The sequence below is a fragment of the Megalobrama amblycephala genome, linkage group LG1, assembly GCF_018812025.1.
Source record: "Megalobrama amblycephala isolate DHTTF-2021 linkage group LG1, ASM1881202v1, whole genome shotgun sequence".
Taxonomy (NCBI): domain Eukaryota; kingdom Metazoa; phylum Chordata; class Actinopteri; order Cypriniformes; family Xenocyprididae; genus Megalobrama; species Megalobrama amblycephala.
Genome location: NC_063044.1, coordinates 38928021 through 38954720, shown reverse-complemented (window position 1 = coordinate 38954720; position 26700 = coordinate 38928021). Strand labels below are relative to the sequence as shown.

At 38.9% G+C, this 26700-nt stretch overlaps 3 protein-coding genes across 10 annotated transcripts in view; 1 reads left to right on the top strand and 2 right to left on the bottom strand.

Annotated features, from left to right (window-relative positions):
- The window catches only part of llgl1 (LLGL scribble cell polarity complex component 1), a 39809-nt gene extending 27282 nt beyond the window's left edge, over positions 1 to 12527 (top strand). For 2 of the 5 annotated variants that reach the window (XM_048192220.1, XM_048192192.1), the window contains exons 13-23: positions 819 to 923; positions 2140 to 2432; positions 3116 to 3269; positions 3383 to 3524; positions 6359 to 6642; positions 6733 to 6997; positions 7094 to 7208; positions 8745 to 8824; positions 9133 to 9256; positions 9337 to 9438; positions 10907 to 12527. In XM_048192220.1, the coding sequence (XP_048048177.1) occupies positions 819 to 923; positions 2140 to 2432; positions 3116 to 3269; positions 3383 to 3524; positions 6359 to 6642; positions 6733 to 6997; positions 7094 to 7208; positions 8745 to 8824; positions 9133 to 9256; positions 9337 to 9415 (1641 nt within the window). In that variant the 3' untranslated portion in view covers positions 9416 to 9438; positions 10907 to 12527. Of the gene's footprint in view, positions 1 to 818; positions 924 to 2139; positions 2433 to 3115; positions 3270 to 3382; positions 3525 to 6358; positions 6643 to 6732; positions 6998 to 7093; positions 7209 to 8744; positions 8825 to 9132; positions 9257 to 9336; positions 9439 to 9790; positions 9802 to 10906 lie in introns of those variants that run through there. The other 3 variants (XM_048192198.1, XM_048192213.1, XM_048192205.1) reach the window with 3 other exon arrangements.
- A 910-nt stretch (positions 12528 to 13437) lies between these two features.
- ccdc97 (coiled-coil domain containing 97) lies at positions 13438 to 17717 on the bottom strand. Of its 4 annotated transcripts, none has more exons than XM_048192255.1 (7): positions 17593 to 17717; positions 17387 to 17482; positions 16120 to 16269; positions 15709 to 16036; positions 15033 to 15272; positions 14832 to 14955; positions 13438 to 13787 (listed from the first exon to the last, which is right to left on the bottom strand). In XM_048192255.1, the coding sequence occupies exons 2-7, from the start codon at positions 17468 to 17470 to the stop codon at positions 13676 to 13678; spliced, it is 1038 nt and encodes a 345-aa protein (XP_048048212.1). In that variant the 5' UTR covers positions 17471 to 17482; positions 17593 to 17717; the 3' UTR covers positions 13438 to 13675. The 4 variants fall into 4 exon arrangements, with proteins under 4 accessions (XP_048048212.1, XP_048048230.1, XP_048048202.1 ...); XM_048192273.1 differs by having other exon boundaries at positions 16120 to 16266; positions 17593 to 17716; XM_048192245.1 differs by having other exon boundaries at positions 17387 to 17714.
- A 5719-nt stretch (positions 17718 to 23436) lies between these two features.
- The window catches only part of cacna1ha (calcium channel, voltage-dependent, T type, alpha 1H subunit a), a 133305-nt gene continuing 130041 nt past the window's right edge, over positions 23437 to 26700 (bottom strand). Inside the window, 2 exon segments of the mRNA XM_048192158.1 lie at positions 23437 to 26385; positions 26474 to 26628. Coding sequence (XP_048048115.1) covers positions 25390 to 26385; positions 26474 to 26628 — 1151 coding nt within the window. The 3' untranslated portion in view covers positions 23437 to 25389.

Genomic DNA, 26700 nt, shown 5'->3' with positions numbered 1-26700 from the left:
CATGGTTGAGGGTCAATGTGTCTAGAGGGGAAGGAAATACAGTCTTATATTGTTACCGATTGCCTTATATATTGTTCATAACATGTTGTCTATGGCTGATGCTTTTTCTTTAAGGCTGTATGGATGGTATTTGATTTTTTTTTTTTTTTTTTTTTTTTTCCCTCTCCCCTTCATGTAGAAGATGTTTTGTCTTTGTGACAGTTAAGCCCAAAGTATATTTCTTTTTTTTTTTTTTTTTTTCTTTTTTTTTTACTTTGAAAGGCTACGCGTTCAACTGTATGCATACGCTAGTGTATGCGTACAGTTGAACGCGTAGACTTTCAAAGTATACTCCATTTGATCACTCCATTTGAGGCAGTCGACACGTGCTCTAGAAAGTTTCATCTTTGTTTAGTGTCTGCGCAGAAGTTATGACTGATAAAAATGTCTTTGTATTCTTTAAAACTAAAGTTGCGGCTATCTCATAACCCATTCACACGAGTGCTTGTCAATGCGGGTGTTTTGTTGTTGTTCTGTCTCTTTAGTTTTGTTTTCTACTGTGAAACAATGACCCCAGCCAGTGTTGCCACCTTATGGGACACCTGGTTAGTGCAAAACAAATTCAATGCGCATGTGTGACTTTGTGTCATATCCAGTACTCGGACCCTTACATACATGTAAAAACCGAAGTATACTTTGGGCTTTACAATGGACTTGATTGGCTCAGGTGTGTTTTTACACTATGCATTCCTCATAAATTAGATATTGCAGCACTGTTTGTACAGCTTTAGGAATCAGTGAAGAATAACAATCTGTGTTTGCTTTTCATTTATATCCAGGTGGGCTGTTTTGACCCATACAGTGATGATCCTAGACTAGGGATCCAGAAGATCAGCCTCTGTAAATACAGTGGAAAACTAGTGGTGGCTGGAACTGCTGGACAAGTAGGATCCCTAGTTTTTAATGATTAATACAAATATATTTTTATTTCAGTAGCTTTGTTTCAAAGCCTAGTAAGCAACCCTGCTGTCTACATTGGCAACATTCTAACCATAATGAAACCTTATAACATCTTGACTCTGTCGGTCAAAAACAATTTATGAAACATGGATTCATCCTGCTTCCTTAGGGAGACCCGTCCTATTTGAATATATAAATATATAAGCAATATCGCACTCATAGCTGTGCTTTATCTCTATATCAGCACAGCTGTGATTCAGCCATGGGTAATCACAGCAGTGCTGATATAGTGCCATATCACATGGCTACGAGTGTGATATTGAGTTTATACAACAGTTTGATGGCACAAGTGTGTAAATAGACTTTAAATATCCCTCTTTTGTGATGAATATTTAAATAAATGAACTATTTCTTTCTACCACTTACTCAAATCTCAAGTTGACAGTTTAACAGTTGAGCCCAAGCCTCCATTACTAATTTGCTTCATTAAAGCTCATTGTAATATATAGAGTAGAGTATTATGAGAGAGAGATCGACTAAGCGAGTGTGTTACCTGCATCTATGAATATAAGATTGACCTGAAGAATATCAGCTAATCACAAAATCAGTTTGAATGTCCGCTGAGGAAAGCGATATCTTTGTCCTTTTAACATTTAAGACATTCCCATGACAGCGCTTCTAGTCAATGCATTCAGTCAGTTGCGTCTCGTAAGATATTGTTTAAAATAAAAACAATGTCCTTGTTTCAGTCCATTTCAATATAAAAGTCTTTGTGAATGACTGACTCACTCATAAAGACGGTCTTTGCCGCCATCTAATGGCGTATTAATGTAACTTTTACTGAAGTCGAAATCACTAACAGACTCTTTCTCAATACCAAAATATACGGCATGTTATTTATATAAAATATTTATTGAACAATAATATTTAAATTAACAACAATAGCCATTATAACAGTATAAGAAGTAAAATAGGTACAGTCAAATCAGACAAAATTGCAGCGCAATTCAAATAAACAGAATAATATTGTCCGCTGGCGTGGGCACTAATGTAGTAACTGTTATTGTTATCTTTATAGTTAATCGTCCTTGCGGTGAACGAGCCTTAATAATGTTGCCTAAATGGGAAGCTCACTAGGTTTTCAAATGGCTATTGTCTGCACAAAAATAAATGATAGTAATTCCTAAGCTCTGTTCACAGGTTATAGTTATGGTTCTTAGCGATGAGAAATCAGATCACATGATTGATGTGGCCACAGTGGACCTGCTCCAGGACCGAGAGGGTTTTACGTGGAAGGGTCATGACCGGCTGCCTCCTAAGATCGGCTCAGTAGTGTTTGCTCCTGGATTCCAGCCGGTTGTCCTGGTGCAGTGCATGCCGCCTGCAGCCGTTACTGCGGTAACCCTGCACGCAGAGTGGAACCTCATTGCCTTTGGCACCAGTCATGGCTTTGGCCTCTTTGACTACCATCGGCGGAGTCCAGTGCTGGCGAGGTAACTCATGGGGCCTTCCAAGGCTGCTGTGTTAGTTGGCCAGGAGCACTTATACAGTAATCAGTGCTTCAAACTGAAAGAGACTGATGTCATTTGCTATGAAGATATTGCACTTTTCTGAATTAGGGCTTTCTCAGTAGCAGAATTTGAGTTGATAGGATACTGGCTCTGGTAACTTGTTAATATCTTAATGGTTGAAGCCTATAGGTAGAATGTTTCTACTAAATGAATAATTCAAATATATGTGAAATTTGTCATGTACAAGCACGTCTTCAAATTAAGCAGGGTCATAAAATTAATGAAAACATGATTATTATGCAGAAACTGCAACTTCCAAACAAATTCTACAAATATTCCAGAACACAAACTCAAAAACGTAGTCAATAATTATATGTGAACAAAAAAAGTAAAAAGTATTATTAATAGTATTAGTAATAACAATAATAATTTTACACAACCATATAATAAAATAACTCTTAATATTAAAATTAAACAACATTATTATTTGGGTTATTCATTGAATTACCCAATGAATGCATTGCATTGTTATAGATATGCAATTAAACCCTAAACTGAATAAGCATTTCCTTCAGCAGTTACAGTAGAATAACCTCATAGGATATTAATAAAGATCTGACTTTTGTATGAATGGAGTTTTCTTCAAAGGAAGGTTCTTTTCATAGGTGCACCCTACACCCCAATGACTCCCTGGCTATGGAGGGCCCACTGTCTCGAGTGAAGTCTCTGAAGAAATCCCTGCGCCAGTCCTTCAGAAGAATCCGAAAGAGCAGAGTCTCAGGAAAGAAACGTGCCGTGGTTAATAGTCCCACCAGTAAAGTGAGTGTCTAGAAATCTCCCATACATGTATCACCATCTCACAGGCCATTGTTTGAGTCTGCTGACCTGTTGATTACTAGTTTCTTTTAAGATGCTCTTCTTGTTTGCGTCAGGTGCAGGAGGCTAACGCCCAATTGGCGGAGCATGATGCTGAGGTGGCACCAGTGCAGAGACGGATTGAGCCCCGCTCTGCAGACGACTCACTGTCTGGAGTGGTGCGCTGCCTCTGCTTCGCTGACACATTCCTCAGAGATGGTGAGAATTGTGAGGAAAAAGGGCACAATGTGACATGCCTTAAATGGGCTTTTTTAGTTAGTTATTTTTTAATTAGGTGGCCTTGATAAAATTTCGAGTACTAAAGTCATTTTAAGTACTTGCATTTAAGTAACATTTGTTAACTCTAACTCCTATAATCATAACACTAACCCAAACCCCACATTTACTCCTAAACAGTTTTGGAGGTAACTCATTACAAATAACTTAATTTACATAATCAGATTACTAGTAACTAGTAAAGTAATGCAATATTTTTAAATTTACAACATAATGTCTGAGTTACTTTTTCAAATAAGTAACGCAAGTTCCTTTGTTTTCCAATTTACTGACTGACAGCTCTCCTGTGGTCATGTTGAGAGAAATCGGGAGTAAGTGTAGAGGTGTTGTGTGCGCTGTGTGAACATGATGGTTATTCTGGACTAGTTCTAGAGTAAATGTGAGCATACATTTACTCATTTACTACTACTACTACTGTGTCATATTCTTCTGTATACCACAATAGCAGCACAGCTGAAAGGCTTGTTTGTCTGAGCTGCGCCCTCTACTGTACAGGTGTGAATTTGCATTTCCTTATTCAGGCTTATTCATTTCACTTCTGGTGTGAAAGGGCATTTACATTTGCCAATAATAGAACTTTTTTGTTGTTATAAAAACAAATAGCCCAGCCCAGATGAGGAAAGAGTAACGCAAAAGTAACTTAACACATTACTTTCCATAAAAAGTAACTAACGCAATTGGTTACTTTTTTTAGGAAGTAACACAATATTGTAATGCATTACTTTTAAAGGTATCTTTCCCCAACAATGCTCCTAAACCTAACCATACCTCAAACTCATTAACAGTAAATGTAAGAATTTTCCAGAACACAGTTACACAGTAAATCCATAGTCATAGTATTTGTTAGTACATAGTAATCACGGCACCTAATGTAAATTGTGACGTATTTGTGTGTGTGTGTGTGTGTGTGTGTGTGTGTGTTAACCAAATTCGACAATAGGATTCCATACTCTCAGATCTATTCTATAAATTAAATCCAAACAGGATGCAAAAATATTGCAAGAATACTGAACTTATTAAAGTTAAGATTATTTGTGATCTATTAACATTGAATTATTGAATCTAGTCGCAGCCCTAGTTTGACTTGATCAGTTCTACATGCCCGTTTTATCCATCTGTTATTATACCAGTTCATTAAGCTAAAATATCAGACGGGCATAAGCTATTTTGCTTTCAGTCTATCTAGAGCTCTGATGAGTGTAGAGAGAAGGATTGTTGAAGTAATTTATGCTGTCACTTTATATTATGACGTCTGGCTCACAAGCACAAGGCAGCCTCATTTTCCTCATCTTCAAAATATATGACCTCTTAACTCAGACAGTCTCTTGCACAATAGTGATCAGATCATGTTTGGGGAGAGCTAAATTTTCCATGAGGGAGTTCTGAACAAAGTATTATTGTTTATTAGTGCAATATATTAAAATGTTTCACAATAATGGAGGGAAAAACTTTGTTTGTACTGTGCAGTTATGGGTGTGAATGGTTTATGTTATTGGAACATTATAATAGGTCAAGTCAGATCACTGTTGTCTGAACATCTGTGCTGACTGAATAGGGAAAACTAAAAAATGTGTTCAAACAAAACACACAGAATTGAGAAATGCTGCTTTCAGCCTCCAAATCAGGTCATGGAGAATGCTGCTAATAATTGATAAGTGGAATCAGATGTTATATAACAGAGATGCCCAAAACTTCAGTGTTGGGGGAATACTAATTCCTTTAAAAAAAAATGTTAAACTAAATGTAAAAGTTTGAGATTCTGTCTGTTAATGTGTGGTGGTTACAATCCTGCAAATAATATTTTCATGTCAGTTTTTCTTTCATTTCTGTTTTTTAAAAACTAAGATCAAATCATGTTTGTGTTTTGTAAATGAGGATATTAAAGGATTAGTTCACTTTTAAATAAACTTTTCCTGATAATTTATTCACCCAAGATATCCATGTCTTTCTTTCTTTAGTTGAAAAGAAATTAAGTTTTTTGATGAAAACATTTCAGGATTTTTCTCCTTATAGTTGAAGGTCATAATTAGTTTCACTGCAGCTTCAAATTGTTCAACACGATCCCAGATGAGAAATAAGGGTCTTATCTAGGGAAACCATCATTTTATTGAAAAAAAATTGAAAATTATATTAGTTTTAACCATAAATGCTCATCTTGAACTAGCTCTCTTCTTCTTCTTCTCTATTTGAATTCCAGCAGTGTAGACACTGCTAAGTGTATTACTGCCCTCCACAGACCAAAGTTTGAACTAATTGTTATATACTATTGAACTAGCATATTGCATATAAAATATTAGTTCAAACTTTGACCTGTGGAGGGCAGTAATACGCTTAGCAGTGTCTACACTGCTGGAATTCAAATAGAGGAGAAGAAGAGAGCTAGTTCAAGATGAGCATTTCTGGTTAAAACTAATATAATTTTCAATTTGAGCGATGGTTTCACTAGATAAGACCCTTATTTCTCATCTGGGATCGTGTTGAACAATTTGAAGCTGCAGTGAAACTAATTATGACCTTCAACTATAAGGAGAAAAATCCTGGAATGTTTTCATCAAAAACTTTAATTTCTTTTTTGACTGAAGAAAGAAAGACATGGATATCTTGGATGACATGGGGGTGAGTAAATTATCAGGAAACGTTTATTTAAAAGTGGACTAATCCTTTAAGACAAACATTTATTGTTTTGGAAAAAAATCTGTTCAATTTGGCATGCCATAGGCCACCTGGTTGACGGCATTTTTTTCCCTGTTTCTCAGGAACGCATCATGGCCCTACAATGTGGGCCGGCACAAACTCTGGCTCCGTGTACGCATACGCTCTGGACGTCCCCTCACAGGAGAAGTTCTCTGAGCAGAATGTGGAGGCCCTGCTGGGGAAAGAGATCCAGCTCATGCACAGAGCTCCAGTGGTGTCCATCGCTGTGCTGGATGGTCGAGGGACCCCTCTGCCGGAGCCGTATGAAGTCTCCAGAGATCTGGCCAAAGCTCCAGACATGCAGGGCAGCCACTCAGTTCTTATTGCTTCTGAGGAGCAGTTTAAGGTTGGGATTTTTACAACTAGATCTACTACCATTAAGTGGATCGTAAAAAGGAGGATTAGAAGTGAATAATCCTTCTTCTGCTTTGTGTAGGTTTTCACGCTGCCTAAAGTAAGTGCGAAGACCAAGTTCAAGTTGACCGCCCATGAGGGCTGTCGAGTACGGAAGGTGGCGCTGTCAAACTTCACCAGCGTGAGCTCTGAAGAGTACTCGGAGAACGCTCTAGTGTGCCTTACCAATCTGGGTGACATGCACGTGTTCAGTGTGCCAGCACTGAGACCGCAAGTACGCTACGACTGCATTCGCAAAGAAGACATCAGTGGCATTGCTTCTTGTGTGTTCACTAAGACTGGACAAGGTTAGTAGCTCATTCTCAAAGAGCCTGTAAATAATTTCTAGCTCTGCGCCTTTTTACTTGAATGAGTTTCAACTGAATTGCCTTTAACGGTATTAGGATTCTACCTGATTTCACCCTCGGAGTACGAGCGCTTCTCGCTGTCAGCTCGTGTGATCACGGAGCCGCTGTGTCGAGTGGATGTGGAGCGACCTCACGATCTCTCTGCACACAGGTGAGTAACAGATTTCACCAATCACAGTTTAACAGTGTCCCGCCCGGGTGCCTTAATCTGCCTGTCAACTCTGAATGCAAAACTCCTGGGCATCACAGTCGCAGCCGGTTAGAAGATATTTGATGTTCAGGATGCAATTGTTATTCTGGATCAGTGAGATTTCACTGTTGGGAGGGCTACTCGGATGATTTCACAAAACATCCTGTGGGTGAAATGTATCACAGTTCTGTCCAGTTGTAACACGTTACACAAATCTATAAATGGATCAAAGCTCACGTCACAAAGCAAAACTGCACAAAGTGAGTTAACCGGAGAAACAAATGGCAATAGCCCGAAACAACTGGCCACGTTGGAGCACGAGGTACGCTGGCCTGGCGCACGCCACACACGGTCAAATCAAGCCCTTAAATACAGCTGGCGCATCAACAAATGGGCAGGGCATCATGACGTCAGACATGAAGATTGGCAGCCGAAGCAGCCAATAAACACCGACCTGCAAACAGAGAGAAAACAGGACAGAGGAGCGTAAAAGTGCACACACAACACATGTGGAACGTAACAACATTGATGATATTAAGAAATGTTTCTTGAGCAGCAAATGATCATATTCGAATGATTTCTGAAGGATCACGTGACACTGAAGACTGGAGTAATGATGCTTAAAATTCAGCTTTTACCATCAGAGTAATAAATTATATTTTAAAGGGGACCTATTATGCCCCTTTTACAAGATGTAATAGATTCATTCTGGGGAAACCAGAGACTTCTGTGAAGTTTCAGCTCAAAATCCACGTATCATTTATTATAGCTTGTCAAATTTGCCCCTATTTGGGTGTGAGCAAAAAAAAAGCCATGTTTGTGTGTGTCCCTTTTAAATGCAAATGAGCTGCTGCTCAGAGGGCGGAGCTTTAACAGCTCAAGTTTTGGTTGCTCATCAACAACAAAGCTGGAGAATCTCACGCAGCCAAAATGAGGATTGTCAGTAACGGTGTTCAGCCTTACATTGTTCAAACCGGAGTCGACACTGATGGAGAGACTCAGGAAGAAGTTACAACTTTTCCTTGTTGCAGGGTTTATGTAAATTCGGGGGTTTGTGATGTCACCAACCCAGGAAGAAGCTTGTTGTAGTTTCTACCAGCCGTTTGTTGTAGTCCTTAAATCAAAAAAGAAAATATCTCCCTTTGCATTGAACTTTGAGCATAGTAACTTTGCAGATGTTGTTTATGCTCTGACAGCAACATTACACACTAACTAAAGTTAAAAAAGTGAAAACATATTCAAGGACCCCTTTAACATATATAAAAATTCCTTGAAACTGTGATATATGACAGTTACAGTGTTTTTACTGTATTTTTGGTGAGCATAAAAGACTTCTTTTAAAAAAAAATATTAACTCTTACTGACCCCAAACCTTTGAACAGTAGTGTTACAGATGGGTAATTTTTAGTGGATGATCGTGTTGAAGAAATCAGTCATGTCCCTGACGTTCAGAGAGTAGTAGTTCTGCATTTTCAGCACATTTCAATCTTTTTTTAGCAGTTCCAGCACGACGCTCCCACCACAGGCTAATGGAACACACAAGACACAAGCAGAGAGCAAGTCTGTTGAAACTGAAGGTAACAATTCTGCACTCAAGTCTTGATAGATGGAAAATATATGTCATTCTTCACCCAACTAGCTGAAATTACCAGCATTTGTGCGGTTTTGTTTTACTGGAAATTAGAATTTTTTTTTTATGACTGAGGTCTAATTTATGTACTTGATGTTGAATGTCTCGTATAGCAGTTAATTTTTCTTAAACTATGATCTCACCTCTTTTGTGACGATGCAAATCACGCTGTCAAGAAACATGTTGTATTTCATCAAATACAATGATTTCATTGTTCAGGCTGAAAAAGCATAAAATAAGATGTCTTTCTCTCAGGTCTGTTGGAGGAAATGAGGAGTGCTTTGTCCTCGCCTGTCCTGGATTCTCCCAACAGCAGTGCTGACATCACTCTGGACACCACTGGTGATCTCACCGTCGAGGACGTCAAAGACTTCTTAATGTGAGCGCACTTTACTTATCTGTTCTGGTCTATTAGAGTTGAGTGTATTTTGGGTTCCACTCAATGTTTTGCTTCTTTAGGACTGTGGATGAAGCTGAGAATAACTTCAGGAACATCACAGAAGAGGATGGGAGGCCTCCTGGAATTCTCATCAACTGAGGCGAGCCGGCAGACAGCTGGAGGTGAGGAACATTTACAACTTAAGTAGGCCTGTGGAGCTGCTGTGAGCGGAGCACTGTGGTCTGTGAAGAGTAGACAGAAGATTTGTTATTGGATGCAGAAGGGAGGTGTGTCTGACTGAAGACATGCACCCCGCTGAGCCTGGCAGTCATTTAATGTGCAGATCTGTGCTAGACATTTAGTTGGCCAAAATAAATTTAGGATGTGTGCTGTTAGTGTATTTAGTGTAGGGGAGTGTAAGACAATAGTTCATTTGTTTTCTAAATCCCGTAGCTTCTAACAAGCTACTTTTTTTTTTTTTCAACAAGCACAGTAGCAGTATAGCATAAATGTTTTTGTATTCATAATAAACAGGAGCAGTTACAAGAGAAAAAAAAAATCTAAATGACATTTAAAGAGTTATACAGTAAACATAACATTAACATAAACTACTAAAAGGAAAACACACAACACAAACATGTATTCATACAAAAACATGCAAACACAAATGCCAGTAAATGGGTGATTTCCTTATGTATCTGTTTTAAATATTTTTTAAAAAAATCTTGGGGTTTTCATCTTTTTGAAAAAATTTTTTTTTCTGTCTTGTATAAAGTCTGATATGATTGAATGTTTGGTTAAAAAATATCTAGTGTTGGGAAATAGTCAAGGGAAGCAGATTTCTTAGATGGTTCAAATTAATCGGTACATTTATCTTTTTAACAGATTCATTCAGTACCTGTTCAACATTTCATTTTTAGCGCATGATTTAGTTCAGATCATTCTGATATTTATTATTCATTCATTACTCTGTTTTCAAGTTGGTTTAATTATGGTGTTTTTAATTGAATTAGTTGTATTTAGTGTATTCAAGTGCTGTGACCCATTTAAAATCTTTTGTTTTTGGGCGTAGTTTTCAATTTAAAATAGCTTTGTAGATGATAGTAGAAGGTAAAGAGACAAAACCCTGGTGCTTTCAGGCATTTTATGTATTCTTATTGCCAGAGACCACCACCTTGTCCCATAGTTTGTGAATTTCTAGATGATACAGTAGTTTCCAGTTTGCTAATGACTGCAGTAACTTTACATTTTCCTTGCTAAAAATTAAAGGGTAAATTTGTATGCAGAGCTTCACTAAATGCACTCCTGTGATTTCTTCCGTCTATATCCTGTAAAGCTGGCACTCAGTAGGGCATCTGCTCCTCTTATCCTCCTTAGTTAAGCCTAAGGCATTATTATCTTAACTGTTAATGTACATAAAATTAAGAACAGACCACATTTTCCAGCGTATTCATTCAGCCATAGCCATTTTACATTTGTTTATTTGCACTTCTGGGGTAAAAAAAGCACCTCTTTGCCTCCTTGTGGACATGTTTGGCAGTGCAGAATGGTTTGAATGATGACAAGATCAATCGGTGTGTTTGGATGAGTGCCTGTGATTATATATAATTGCATCCGTATTTAAGCCTTAATGAAGATGTTCCTTTTCAGGAGCAGTTATGGGTGAAAACTCATCAGCTGAACTCATTACTTCTAATTGGATCTTGACAGAGCGGTTTGTGACTCCGGAAGTTGCACCAAACATTGTTCATCAAGTTTTTACAATGGGAATGTTGCACTTTTTTTTCCCCCCTGTGCCAAAAGACTGAATGATTCATTCTATTCATTCTTCTCCTTCACCTTTCCTCCAGTTTTCCTTTTCTTTTTTTTCTCCCCACAACCATTGGTTCCTTTTGAGGGGCCATAAAATGGTACATTTGAGAGTGACTTTTAAAGGGATCAGGCGATAAAACAGCCGAGATGTGTTGCACAATGTCCGTATGCCGGTAGGGGGGCTGCTTGCACTGGCCCCACAAATGTTTTCTTCTTCGTTTGTCTTTCAACATTCCTCTTTTCTCACGTCACCTCTCCTCTCATGCTAAATCAAATCGAAATACTTAAATTCAGTTTATATTTTGCCTCATAAGTTGATTTCCTAGAATACACGGCTGCTACAGTAAAGTTCATGAATCTTAAGGGTATTTTAGGGCAAACAACTGCTCCACGTAGGTTATATGTTTATCGTGGCACAATAGAAAATGACTATTAAAGCATAATTAAAGCAACACTCATTTAGTAGCTGAAACATATTAAGTGCCCTGCTCATTTACAAAGGAGAAGGGTATATAGTCTGTATGAAGCATTTACTTTTTTTCCCTCCTGACAGCCTTTTTAACTATATCTATGATACTGTGATGGTTTCTGACCACAAATCTATTGAAAAGTTCAAGTTATGGACCCTGTGGGTTTGATAGAGATATTTTCCTTTCATTCAGTCATCTGTTTTTTTTTTTTTTTTATATATATATAATGTCCCTTAACCACTTGCCATTGTAAGTAATTCTGGCAGTTAACTGTGAAGTGTGTAATTTGAAGGAACATGGTGTGTATGTAACCTTTCAGTATTCTCCTCAGTAATTCTAACTCGTTTGTTTTTGCCACAGTATTAACACATTATGAAGGAGCTAATGTCTTTTTCTATTTACACAGTATTCTTTAGAATAATTTTATATGGCTTATAAGGGTTGGTATTTTGTATTTTATAGATTTCACTGGCATTTAGTTAACTAAGCATTTCTAACACTGCATTTTGTGGCAATTATAGACGGTTGTGGACTAGAAATTACTACTATAGGTTTTAGTGTAGCTAATAGAGGGAAAGAATCAATAGGATGAAGAGTTTTGCCCAGACACGTTTGAATAAAACGCATTCGGATTCTCAGATCAGATAATGCAGATGTTAGTAAGTGTGCTTTTAAAAGTATGATTTTTAAAGTGAAAGACTCTAGTTACGTTGTAATTACAAAGAAAACTGCACATAAACAATTTGCTTGGTATCGACTCCATGCATATTCCCTGGTTTTTGTTTTGTTCGTTACGTCCAAGGGACCTCACTAATTGTAGTTAATTTTTGTTTGTATATTTTTGCCTTGCATAACCTTTACTTTCCATCCAGCACCTATCCTGTGAACATGTATTTAATTTTTATTTTTCTTGTGTAGAATTTTAATTTTGAGATATTGCAATGCTAATGAAATCTGGAATGTTAATAAAGTATTTACTCCATATTTCATTGAATTGTTTGTGGTCTGTACTCAGATTGGCAATAAAAACGGGGCCCTGCAATGAAACTGCTTTTGAGGTTATGCATTTAAATGCCTAAAATATACTTTAATGTATTTTACAAGATGGGGGGCTTCCTTTATAAAATGTTGCATACTATCCTACATTTTATCTGGCATCATTTCTCAACCGTGTTCACCATGTGAATCCGAGAAATGAATGTGCGCACACACAAAAAAGCACTTCATGACACAAATGTTGTCGACCCCTGGCATAGACCCTGAGGTGGCGCTAAGCACTTTTCCACGTCAAAGACCAATTTTATAAATATGAACATTTGGAAGTTAAAATCTGGGCATATGCACATTTTATAAATGGTTACAACAACAACAAAAAAATTGATAGGGTGGTGGTCAACTTGAGAAAAAAAAAAAACCATGCAGAATTTAGCTCAAAGTCTGCAAGAACCCAAAGAACATTGAGTAAGAACTCTGCATCGTGCCAAGTAATTAAAAGATGATAATGGACCGCCATTTTGTTTGGAAAAGTACATTTTCTTGACGATATGCTTCCACAAGAAAAAGAACAAGCTTTCAGTTCTTCTGTTTAATTGCGCTGCAAAAATCAAGACTGTTGATGTTGAGCCATGAATGAGAAATGTTAAATCTCAACTACAGACTGGTCTTGTTCTAATGTAAATGGGAAACTGGTATTTTTTTTTTTCCAATAGCTGTAAATTGTTTTCCTCCATTTTTAATCAGTTGAAGTTCATGTAAACCGTTACACTATAGCAAATTAGTTCTTAATAGTACAAACAGTCCATGTAGGGTTCAAATCATAAAATTCTTCTGAATTACTACATGCTACTACATGCAGTATTTTTGAAGTCTATGTAAATGAGCTTTAAAAGAAGCACACTGTTATGTCAAACACCCATTTGTTTTATTACACATTCTGAGTCCAGTGTACTGCAAGATTTAGAACATCTTCTCAGGTCAGACTTTCTTAAAAGGAGAATTCTTCAAACTTGAGCCCAACAACACTTTGAAAAATATAACTCTTTTATTAAAGGCAATTACGTGCTGAAAATCACATTTAACCTACACAAACAAAAATATCAAACAGGAGAAATATGAAAATCATTCTGAACACAAAGGGCTATTGCATCATCTCCTCCTCCTCCTCATCATCATCATCGTCAAAGTAGCGCTCCTCTGCATCTCGGCTTACGATATCCAGGTTATCGTAATCTGGATTCTCATCCACTTCACTGCAATGAAAAGAATGTTATTTAAAGCATTAGTTCACTTCTTTCCTGATAATTTACTCATCCTCATGTCATCCAAGATGTTCATGTCTTTCTCTCTTCAGCTGAAAAGAAACTAATGTTTTTGAGTAAAACATTCCAGGATTTTTCTCCATATAGTGGACTTCAGTGGGTTAAAGGTCCAAAATTCAGTTTCAGTGCAGCTTCAAAAGGCTCTACACAATCCCAGAAAATGAATAAGGGTCTTATCTAGTGGAACAATCGGCCATTTTCTTAAAAAAATTAAATAAATGATATACTTTTAACCACAAATGCTCATCTTACACTAATATCCACGACTTCACGCATTACGTAATCACGTTGGAAAGGTCACGCATTGACACAGGTGCAAGTACCAAAAAACTCCATCTCATTTTCTCCTCCAACTTCAACATCATCCGACATTGTTGTTTTATTTATTTATTTTTTTGTAAAGGCCGTTTGACTTAGTCTTTGCAAGATTTGTAGACACTGGATCAGTACTTCCTCTACATCACGCGTGACCTTTCCAATGTCATTACGTCATGCATGAAGTGAACGCTATTGCAAGATGAGCATTTGTGGTTAAAAAGTATATCATTTTTATTTATTTTTTTAGAAAATGACCGAACGTTTCCCTAGATAAGACCCTTGTTCCTCGTCTGGGGTCGTGTAGAGCGCTTTGAACCCGTTGATCGCTGTTGAAGTCCACTATAAGGAGAATAATCCTGGAAAGTATTCCTCAAAAACCTTCATTTCTTTTCAGCTGAAGAAAGAAAGACATGAACATCTTGGATGACATGGGGGTGAGTCAATTATCAGGAAATTTGAATTCTGAAGTGAACTAGTCCTTTAAGATATAAGAGCTATAATATGAGCAATTAACACTCTACAGTTTGCACTTTACTAATTTGAAGAGAAAGAAACTGTGCCAAAGCAATATTTATTCATTTTATTCTCAGAGTTTGATATTAAATTAAACCTGTTTGATAGAAAAACTGGAAGAATGAGTAAGTACTATGATTTGACCTGTAGTTGAAGTCATCTTTGCCATCCAAGAAGCGCTGATGCATTTGACTCAAGAACTCCTCCCTCAGCATAGCTTTCTCTTCTGCAGTGGGCTCCCACTCCGCCTGTCTGGGTTCCTCACACTCTAAAACACGCACACATTCATCCATCAAAGCGTGTAAATGGAATCGGAGTTATGACTCTGCATTTGAGACCTCATACCTTCCTCGTCAGACTCCTCCACTGCACACTGCTCTCTCTCCTGCTCCTCCTCCAGGCGGTTCTGGATGAGTTTCTCCTGGTAGGAGTTGATAAGCAGGTCAGCGAGTCCCCCTGGGCCGTTCTTCATGGCTTCCTCGGAGCGCTGCAGGATCTCCTCTTCACTGAGATACTGTCCGATGTACTGCTCGTACAGCAGTGGATCTCGCACACGCATCTGCTCCTCGCTGAAGTACTGGCCCTCTGCCGAGAGAACGGTTTTGAGGAAGACAGAAGCATCTTCTAAGTAACAAAGCATGCTATTCTTGTCATACGCATTTCTTCAGCGAGTTCGCAAAGTGCTAGAGAGGTTATTTTATTGATTTTTTTGGAATGAAACTTTGCTTTTAAAGATATTACTACTTTAATTTACTTTTTATTCAATGCATTAAATTGATCAAGTGACAGTGAAGACAATACATTTCTATATCAAATAAATGCTATTGAACGTTCTACTCAAACAATTCTGAAGAAAATGTATCATTTTCACACAAAATTAAACTGTTCATAATAATAATAATAATTGTTTCTTGAGCAGCAAATCAATGCATTATGGGATTCAGGTGGTGCTGCATTAGAATTTGGCCAAAATGATCCCTGTGCAACCTTCAGGAACACACTTCAGACATCCTGTGCTTACCCTTCTGAAGAGCGCGGAGAGCTGCGTATCGATGGTTACGGATCCGTTTCCTGTCTGCTGTGCCAGTTGCCCGTCTCTGAATCTCCTTGCAGTAATACTGCGCCCTGCAGTCACTGCTCAGGTGTGAGAAAGCGTCCATGTGCTCTGGCTTCAGATGGGCCTGATAGCGCTCTAGAAAAACTAAGGGCTTGGATTTGTACTGATCCATTAAAACCTTCTTCTTCTCCTCCAGAGTTAAGTCTGGCTCCCCCAGCTGCTGGCTTTTCACTGGACTCCCACTGGCTGCTACAGCCTCGATCATTGCGCTGAGACAGCTGGATGGCTCATCCTTGGAAAAACAAGCAAGAGCCTCATAGTTAGAATCATATATTGCATGTATAGTTTGTGTGCTGAACACAGGCGACATCTCACCTGTAGATTTGGAGAGGAGCTTGTAGTGTTTTGGGCCTCCTTGACATTTGTTTTAGGAGGACTTCTCTCTTGAGGAACAGGTTCATTGCAGTTGCCAGATGTGTTAGGTTCAGTGCATGGCTCGATTTCTCCCCACAACACTGTCTTCTGCTTTAAAGAGCAGCGTCCACAGAGATTCAAGAGGTTAGAATCATTTTGGGTCATTCTACAAAATGGCTAGATTTCAAAAAATTTTAATATAATAAGATGTGGACTTGGGCTGCGTCCGAAATCGCATACTCTCGAGTAGGTTCTTATTTTGAATAAGTACATACTCTGCGACTGCTAAAAAAGTATATTTTATATGTGTGTAGTATGAATGTAATCCAGACGCACTACATTCGCCATGTAGTCATTATCATGTGACCTACCAGCGTTAGCTGCATCACTTCACTGCCATTCACAAATCCTCTCTCTTATCTCACGGGATAGTAAAGTGTCGACTGTGTGCACACTTCAGAATCTCACCAGGAGTAGCAGGTCATCCTCTTTTATGAGGACTGTGAATTCGGAGCTAGTACTCTTGTCACATACTGTTTTTTGCCTATACTATATAGTAGGGAAGTATGTGATTTTGGATGCAGCCTCGGTTTTGCCCATCGGTTGTTGACTGGACGGATGCAGATCTGAATGTGGGTTTACAGTTGCTTGTAAGAAAGGGGCAGAGTTTAAGTGGACTAAATGACTGGAGAAATCATTATTATATTTAGATTAAACATTACGAGGTCAAAAAGAGAAAAAAAAATAATAATATGCATAGATGAATTCTTCACAATAAGATCAAAAAGATGCATTTAAAAATGAATTTCCATTTCATGCCAACTTTAAATTTATATAAAGTTTTTATATGTGCTCCTAAGTTGTGTGTCAAGACTGTTATCCTAACCCATCAGTTTTTCTTCATTTGTAAGTAAAAATAAAATGTTAAAAGTAAAAAATGTTGTCAAAACGGAGTGAATTGTTCCATTTCAAGCAAATGTCTTCTCTTTTTACCTCTATCTCATGTTTTGTTTGTCAGTAAGGGATTCTCTTTAAATTTGCACTATATGGTCAAACACTAAAATGTTTTTATGTAGCTTGAGGTGGCACGGTGAAACATTATTTGTATGATGGCATGTCAAAGCTTACAGAAACGTACTTTAAAATCAACTCATCAAAATGCACTATTTTGACAGAAAGAGCCCTCTGTAGATGCAAATGAGCACATGCATGTGATGACATTTCTCACCTGCAGATCTGGAGAGTCTGTACCGCAGCTCTTCATGTTTTCATCCTCCTTGGGTTTGATACATGGCTCGATTTCTCCCCACATTTCTGTCTTCCACTACCGAAGACAGTTTTAGTACTAACTGCAGTGTGTAACTATGACTACGGAGAGATGTAAATAATCTCGACTTTATTTGTAGTAGTAGGATATGTGACAGACATTCGTACCTCTTAATGTGCTCATTTCACATCAATCATTTTAAATGTTCTGCATTTAAAACAACAACAGCGTTTAACGTTCTGCCCATCAGTGTATCCACACTATCAGTTCCGTGTGGAACATCGTAATTGCAGATTGGTAGTTCCGTTTATTTCAACCTGTGCAAATACACAGTTGTCCAGTAGATGGAGACATACGCCAACCCTCCATTATACTACTTCTGCATTTGACTGGTCAGAAACATACAACCAAACATTATTATAAAGGGTTAGTTCACCCAAAAATTTAAATAATGTCATTTATTACTCACCCTCATGTCTTTCCACACCCGTAAGACCTTCGTTATTCTTCAGAACACAAATTAAGATATTTTTATGAAATCCGATGGCTCCATGAGGCCTGCATAGGGAGCAATGAGATTTACTCTCTCAAGATCCATAAAGGTACTAAAAACATATTTAAATCGGTTCATGTGAGTACAGTGGTTCAATATTAATATTATAAAGCGACAAGAATATTTTTGGTGCACCAAAAAAACAAAATAACGACTTTTTTAGTGATGGCTGATTTCAAAACACTGCTTCAGGAAGCTTCGGAGCGTTATGAATCAGTGTGTCGAATCAGCTGTTCGGAGCGCCAAAGTCACGTGATTTCAGCAGTTTGGCGGTTTGACACGCGATCCAAATCATGATTCAATACACTGATTCATTTATGTAACTGACTGAGACATAACTGAGACATAAACTGGATACATTTGACGAACACTAATGGAACGGGTCCCTGATCAAAAGGGTCAATATAGCACTCAGTATCTGGTGTGGTCACCACTTGCTTTAAGTTCTGCATCTCATCTTCATGGATTGCACCAGATTTGCCAGTTCTTGCTGTGACGTGTTACTCCACTCTTTCACCAAGGCACTTGCAATTTCTCGAACATGTCTGAGGAGACACGATGGTTACATGTTGGCACTGCAATGACGATCGGCTGTCCTTCCTGTCTCAGATGTAGGCGTCTTACATTACGGACATTGCAGTTTATTGCTCTGGACACATCTGCAGTCCTCATGCCTCCCTGCAGCAGGTCTATGGCATGTTCACACCTGTAGGTGGTCAGGGACCCTGGGCATCTTTCTTCTGGTGTTCTTCAGAGTCAGTAGAAAGGTCTCTTTAATGTGCTAAGTTATTGTAAAGATTATGTTAATAGTCGACTGCCTGTAAACTGTTGTGTATTACTGACTGTTCCACAGGTGCATGTGCAATAATTGTTTGTTTCATTGATCAACCATGAAAAACATAGTTTAAGGGATGTTTCTTTTTTACTGACTTTATTAGCTTATCATAATTTGCTGTTGTCTGGAAAAGAGCAGTGTAAAACTTTCTTAAAAAACATCCTTTTGTTTTCCAAAAAGAAAAAATCATACTGATTTGGATCAAGTCCATAATATCTGATTGAATACCAATAAAGTGTGGTCTATATTTTTATCAGAATTATTTTGATAAACATGACACAATATAACATTAAGATTACATGAAAACTGTTATATAAAAACAGATTTGTTAGCATTGGCAAAACCGAAGGTGCCAGAATAACACACGAAACACACACGATCGTCGTCATCGGTGAATTCGGCCAATTGTAAAACACCTTTGTCATCATCTGACCCCATGCTGCTGCTCTGAAGAAGCTGCACTGACTGCACCAGATGGCTGCTCTCAAATTGCTCTTGCGGTACTTTGATGGCATACATCACAGTGACGTGGTGTCGGCACTGTCTCAAGATTTTTAAAGGAACTCAATGGTGAAGTCAAACACACCTTATGAAAGGCAGCAGACAGGGCATATTTGTTTCAACTGGGCACATGTAAAACATTATGAACTTACTGACATATCCCTGGTTCCCTGAATGATCTATGATGCTTTGGGGAAACACCTTTCTCCAAAAAATACTCAAGCCTCATTGGAATAACGACATTGCACCGCGATGTCCAATGGCGTTCAAGTGTACAAATTAGGGGTGGGAACACTGAGTGACGTCCTCAGAATCTTTCAACAGGACAAGCAGTTCACGAAAAACCCTGAGCATAAGTGACACGGCATGATCCCAATGTCTCGTTCCCTCATCTCAAGGAATTAAGGTTATGTCAGTAACCGGAGACTTTCCCTTTCAATATTGGTCTTTCAACGTTGCATCATCGATTACACAATGGGGAACATAATCCAATCACACTATTTAAAATGAAGGTCTTGTTTCTCAACGAATGGACGTTTATCATCGCCAGCCTGATCGCTGATCTCATATCGTCCACTGAGGCGTCGTCAGACTGCTGCGGGCCAAACGGTACAGGGAGAAGATTCTGCAGATGAACTCCAATGGAGATGCAAGGTACATATCCTTGTACAGATGTTAACATACCCGCCTACCATGCCAGGGACGCGGGATCGAGTCCCGCTCAGAGTGGGGTGAGTAGGATCGGAGGGGTTACATATGGAACTGCCGTCTTTTTGGTGGGGCCCGGAGAGTGGCCTGTCACGCTTCTTTATAACATGACAGAAGCTGAAGCATTTCGTGCCTAAAACAAGGCAAATTGTGACTCGAAGGCAGGGGGCTGCTTCTACTATGAGAGTGAGGAAGAGTTGGAGGAGGAGCTCTGATACTGATGCACTTTGTGAATATAAACATACAGGGAGTGCAGAATTATTAGGCAAGTTGATTTTCTGATCATATTTTTTTCCCAAGCACATTTTACCAATTCCAATCCACATCAATCTTAATAACTACTATTAATATTGTTTTTAATCATTTATAAGTGATATATAATTGTTCATGAAGGCTGGAAATGAAAAATGCCTTATATTCAGGTGTGCAGAATTATTAGGCAAGTTTTCTTTTACAGGCAAAATGAGCCAAAAAAGAGATTTAACTCAGACTGAAAAGTCAAAAATTATTAAATACTCATGAGAAGGACGCAATACTAATGCAATACTAGAAATTGCAAAGTTAAAGCATGACCAAGGGACAGCAAAATGCTCATTGGGTCAGCGGGGTCAGACAAAAACAGGTGGAAAAGAAAAGACACATGTTAACTGCAAAATAATTAAGAATTAAGGTGAAGAATTAAGTGTGAAACCATCAGGAACCCTTTAGTCTCCAGCGCCACCATTTTCCAGAGCTGCAACCTACCTGGAGTCTCCAGAAGTGCAAGGTGTTAGGATCTCAGAGACTTAGGTTAGCTAAAGAATCCTAAAAAATGACCTGCACTTGATAAGAATCACAAGCTGAAGTGTTATAAAATACATGAAGACTGGGTTTTAATAGGGCTTATAGACAGACAGCTTGAGAATGACTCCTGATGGACCAGCACCACATCCTCTTGTACCACTGTTTGAAGAATTTATCCAGAATCTGGCAGTAAGGTGTTTGAGTTCACTTTTAGTCCATCTCTTATCCTGAAATGTCTGTCTTGCAGAGATGGACTAAAAATGATCTTCCAAAACTTACTGCCAGATTCTGGAAGATAAATTCTTCAAACAGTGGTACAAGAGGATGTGGTGCTGGTCCTTCAGGAGTCACTCTCAAGCTGTCTGTTTATAAGGCCTATAAAAACCCAGTCTTCATGTATTTTATAACACTTCAGCTTGTGATTCTTATCAAGTGCGGGTCATTTTTTAGGATTCTTTAGCTAACCTAAGTCTCTGAGATCCTGAGACCTTGCACTTCTGGAGACTCCAGGTAGGTTGCAGTTCTGGAAAATGGTGGCGCTGGAGACTAAAGGGTTCCTGATGGTTTCACACATAATTCTTAATTATTTTGCAGTTAACATGTGTCTTTTCTTTTCCACCTGTTTTTGTCTGACCCCGCTGACCCAATGAGCATTTTGCTGTCCCTTGGTCATGCTTTAACTTTGCAATTTCTAGTATTGCATTAGTATTGCGTCCTTCTCATGAGTATTTAATAATTTTTGACTTTTCAGTCTGAGTTAAATCTCTTTTTTGGCTCATTTTGCCTGTAAAAGAAAACTTGCCTAATAATTCTGCACACCTGAATATAAGGCATTTTTCATTTCCAGCCTTCATGAACAATTATATATCACTTATAAATGATTAAAAACAATATTAATAGTAGTTATTAAGATTGATGTGGATTGGAATTGGTAAAATGTGCTTGGGAAAAAAATATGATCAGAAAATCAACTTGCCTAATAATTCTGCACTCCCTGTATACTGTGACTTAATGCGCTGCACAGCGGAACAGCCAGAACACAAAGGACACAGACAGACACAAGAGCGGACAGTCTTGCTGTTGCCGTCATGAGTGGATGAAAGGCATACAGGCATGTGATGGGCTACAGGAATTCAGCCAGAGCTGAAGCGGCCGCATGTGAAGCAGGCCCAGGCGACACATTGTTGAGGCTACTGCCATCAGTCAAAGTGCTCTCTGAAAGCTATTTAATGGAAGGGACTTTCCTTTCTTGAACATCACAAGCGATTTCATGACAGCCTGCAAGCGCTTCAGTAAGGTGGGCTTGCATAGTAGAAGAGTCGAGACCCATGAATGGGATGTGTTGAGTGGGCTGGCGTTTGCTTCTTTTCTGAAAGTTGGTCATAAGCCCCAAGTACTAAAGGTGGTTGACTGGCATACATTTGTTGCTATTCATTGGCCATCATGAGTGGATGAGAGCAAAGCGTCGGCAGCACACTACACTCTATTACTGAAAACAGCAGAGTTTGACGCTCATGTCATCTCAGTGAGGACAGGTAGAGCCCTCAATGGCAGCTTCCGCATGGGCACGGCACAGGCAGATCTCAGAACTCATTTCTATCCAGAGATTGATGTGTTCCTTGCAGATAGAGCAAAGCTTTATATCCATCTTCAGTTCACCGCAATGCTCAAAGGGGATTGGCGAAGTGTAATCCGCTTTTTGGTGATGAATAAATGGCAAAAAAAGCTTGCGTCTTGCAGTTGAAGGAGAAAGATTCTGAGGACATGTTACTCAGCACTGTGTTATATAGTGAGCGTTCCCACCCCTAACTTGCAAGCTTGAATGCTATTGGACATTGTGATGCAATGTTGTTATTCCAGTGATGCTTCAGTATTTCTGGGTGTTTCCCCATAGCGCCATAGATGACGCAATGTCGAGAGACAGATATTGAAAGGGAAATTTGCAGTCTGCAAAATGTTACTTACTTCCATCTTATTTACTTTTACTTCTAAAAGTTACTTTGGAATGAAAAAGAAATATATTTTTCCCCAGATGGTGTAGTTACTACATTTACCAGCAGGGGCTAACAGAAACATGCTAACCAGCCAAACCTGGCTTGACACCTTGGTAAATGATTGAACTTTACTTTTGCATCCCATGATATTAAAAATACCGAGCCTATGGCTGGGAACCTGACATTGTTAGTCTGCATACAGTTGAAACCTGAGAGTTTGTCTGCAGTCCCTGCGTTACTGTGATCATGATATTGCTTATGCCACAATCTTGGTAGAGGTTCAAACTACAGTTAACTATTAAAGGCTGCTGGGTCTGAACTGGCTCTGCATTTTTTTTTTTTTTTTTTTTTTTTTTTAATAAAATAGAACTGAAATTTAAAAAACAAATTACACATCTTCTTTTTGCTATAAAATGTTTATATGTAGATCACAGAGAATATCCCTCAGGTTAGTTGTGGTCATTACACAATAAAAGGTAATACAAAGTAGAAATACAATTCTATAGCTTTTCAATCACTTCTGCTTTATCAACCAAGTCATATAAAATCAAAAAATCAAACTTATTGCAGACAGTTTGTGTGAATAAAGAAGTCCTAGTTGCAATAACAGAAGAGAAATGACTGTCATCATGAAAGCTTGAGGAAAATGCTTTGATTATTTATTGAAGGGTAAAGGACATTAGGCTGCTTGATGGCAAAAGCTCAAGTAAAAAAAAAAAAAGCTAACAATGTCCACATGCCCAAAGTGATTAAAACACTTTAAGCAATTATATAGTACTCCATCCGTACAGATCTATCATTTATTCAATAGCAATTAAAAAAACTCTCATCAAACCCTCTTGCAAAAAATCTTGATCTAATACCGTAAGATGCATGAAACACTGCACACATTAGTCTCAAAGCCCAATATTAAACTGATGTCAGAATATGTTGTCAGAGTACATACTTTTATCAATCGTAATCATCAATGATTTTTCTAAACCTCTTGCACTCATCAACATAAGACTATAATAAAATATTGCATTAGACAACAAGTGGGTTTACTCAGTTCTACAAAGAGGAATACCTTGTAATTACATCTCAGTGCAATTAGATAAGTCTACAAATGGAAAATATCTGAAAATCGAAATATCAAAAACTTCAAAAAACACCCAGATGTTTATATTTCTAAACCTCTCATTAACATGCAACTGATTTTCCTTCTCCATCTTTTGATGAGATTCAGAAATGAAGGAAAATAGTAAATTAGCACAGCACAAAAGCTGCATCAACTATTTTAAATCTTAGGTGATACATTGATGACATTGGATATGTGAGTTATATCATTTAAAGAGCAGGATCTGCAGGTGTCATTTACCTGTGAACCTCAAACAGCATGGCTTAGTTTAACTATACATAAATCACATTAATCCCCTCTAAAAAAATCAAAACATATCTTTGTGTACCTTTCATTAAACAATTGCCTCATCGTTGCACAAGGGCACAAACCCAGAGGTGCCATTTCAGAGCAGAACAGATCAAAAAATAGATCAGACGTGTATAAACTCCCTAGTCTTCAGCTTTGATAAAGTTTGAACATCAGGAGAAACAAAACAAGGTCACATTTACATTTGAATTACTCTGTCTTTCACATGCAACTTGTGCCACAGCCAAGGGCAACAAAATGTTAAAATAGGATGTTGTGGTTAAATTAATTTATAATGTAGAGTGTAGCAGAAATTGTAATATACATTTAGAGATGAACCTGAGCATGGTAAAGGGTTGTGTATGTGAGATGCACGTTACTGGCTATGTTTGTGTAAAAAGTGAGTAACCTAACTGGGTAAACTTACAGAAACATTTATAGTGTATTGCACTCAGGCTACAGATCATTTGTAGTTTGGTTCTCATTGGATCTATGTAATACGACACACCCCGTCCTCCCAATAGAAAAATAAAAATAATCTCAATATCAGTAGGCCTAAACAGACTAGAATTGATCCCACAGCTATTCGATAAAAAAAAAAAAAAAAAAACTTGTACATTCACAAGAAGACAACAGAGGACAATTCAAATTGATATGTGCAAAAACATTATAGATCTCTATAAAAAATATGTGCATATGAATAGAGCTTGTTTCTCCACTAATACAATATGTTCTCTATTTACACATTATGAGTCAATAAAGTACATAACTTGTACAGTTCTTATTAGTCTTTTAATCTGTATACTCTGTCTTTACAGAAAACATTAGCAATGCTCATGACAAAGAGAGGAAAGACTGACAAATATTTGATACAGATGATACATAACACTACACATCCTGAACTCAAATCAATGTGATTGAGCACTGGGACTAAAATAAGAACCAGAGTTCCATTTGGAAACCTGAAATTGCATATCCCATGTTCAACACCCTTCCCGATCACAGTCAGATCAAACGCTGTTCCTACTAGGATCGGCTGCCATTCCTGGCTGGCTTTCATGATGATATTACATTTGAGAAAGAAAAAAAGAAACTTTGGCTACAGAAAGAGGTCAACATCCCCCGTTCAACTAGATGCCGCACCCTCGAGTGTGAACGGTAAAATTTGGCTAAAGCCGATGTCCCTCATTGGGCTGTCCTGTTTATAGAGCTGAAGTCCGTGGATTCTTCAAATCTGCTGTCAAAGGGGGGCGGCTGTGTGCTTTCACACAGAATGCCTGCCAGACTGCCCATTGGGGCGGGGTGCGGCAGGGACAGATACTCGGCACAGTGAGAGGGGTGCCGCTCTACTTTGATGAGCGGCTGGGTAGACAGCTGGTTCTCCGGCAAATCCAGAGAGTCCCGCTGCAGGGCCAGGTCATAGGATGGCGTCCTCCTCCGGAGTAACATGCTGCTCTCGGACAGCTTTTTCATGGATGCAAGAGAGGCAGGGGCCTCCATTTCAAATGGAGGCTCAATGGAGATACAGGGAGGGCTCATCTTTTTCTTCCGGGGAATGTGCAACGACTGTCCGCGCATAGGAACGTGCCTCTTTTCGCTGAGCTCTTGACCAAACAGCCCATCATCTACTGAAGAGCAAATCTCAATTGAGTGCCTGCGATGGTCATCGGTACCGTGGGGTTTTTCCAGAAAACCCTCAGTGTCCACACTGAAGCACTTCTTCGGGTCTTTGATGCTTAACTCTCCTAAGTTGGCAGCACTGCTGCAGTTCTTCATGAGCATGGGAAGCAGCGTCCCTGAGGTGGCGTAAGGAGAGAGGGAGTGACTCCGTGCTTCTGCCTGGACCCCTGCCCACAGCCGCGCTGTACTGTTGATGTGGCGGACCTCCTCGTCGGTCGGATCAGCGGAGTCAAACATGGAGCCACTGGGGCTGGTGCTTCTGCTGCTGCTGGCCAGGCTGGGAGGTCGAGAATGGATATTGTGCTGGCTATGGGACTGCTGGAAGGTGCGGACACTGGGTAATTGTCCATGTGGGGGAAGCAAGGGTGACGCCTGAGGGATGCTGTGGCTGCCGATCCGAGGAACATGCAGCTTGAAGCCTGTGGTTATCCCTGCCTGTCTTTCAAGATTATCCTTGGAGTCAAAACTTTGCACGTCGATGGAATCATTTTTGATTGCCTCCTGAAAGAATAAACACAGGACGGCGTGAACATGTAATCACTGCACAACAGTGAAGAACTTAATACCGATGGGACATGCGAGAGTATACCTGTCTGCGTAAAGTCCTGCCTATGCTGTGGGTTGGAGAGGGAATGGGAGGGGGGATCTTGGGGAGGAAGTTGAATTGGGAATGGGGAGGAACACCAGGGACCTGGAGCAGGGAACGGCTTTCGCATGGCTGTGAGTGGACTGAGGTGATGGAGCCTATGGGAAAAGTTATTGAAGACTTTCCTTAAGTTTTTGTTCTTTTGAAGTCAATACTTATTAATGCACAAA

What these genes read in the sequence shown, in the direction of transcription:
- ccdc97 (XM_048192255.1), bottom strand. Translation starts at nt 17,470, where the DNA reads ATGTGGGGAGAAATCGAGCCATGTATCAAACCCAAGGAGGATGAAAAC. An exon ending in GGAGGAGTCTGACGAGGAAG is followed by an intron (nt 14,956 to 15,032) that starts GTATGAGGTCTC and finishes TGCGTGTTTTAG; the next exon opens with AGTGTGAGGAACCCAGACAG. An exon ending in AAAGATGACTTCAACTACAG is followed by an intron (nt 13,788 to 14,831) that starts GTCAAATCATAG and finishes TTTTCATTGCAG; the next exon opens with TGAAGTGGATGAGAATCCAG.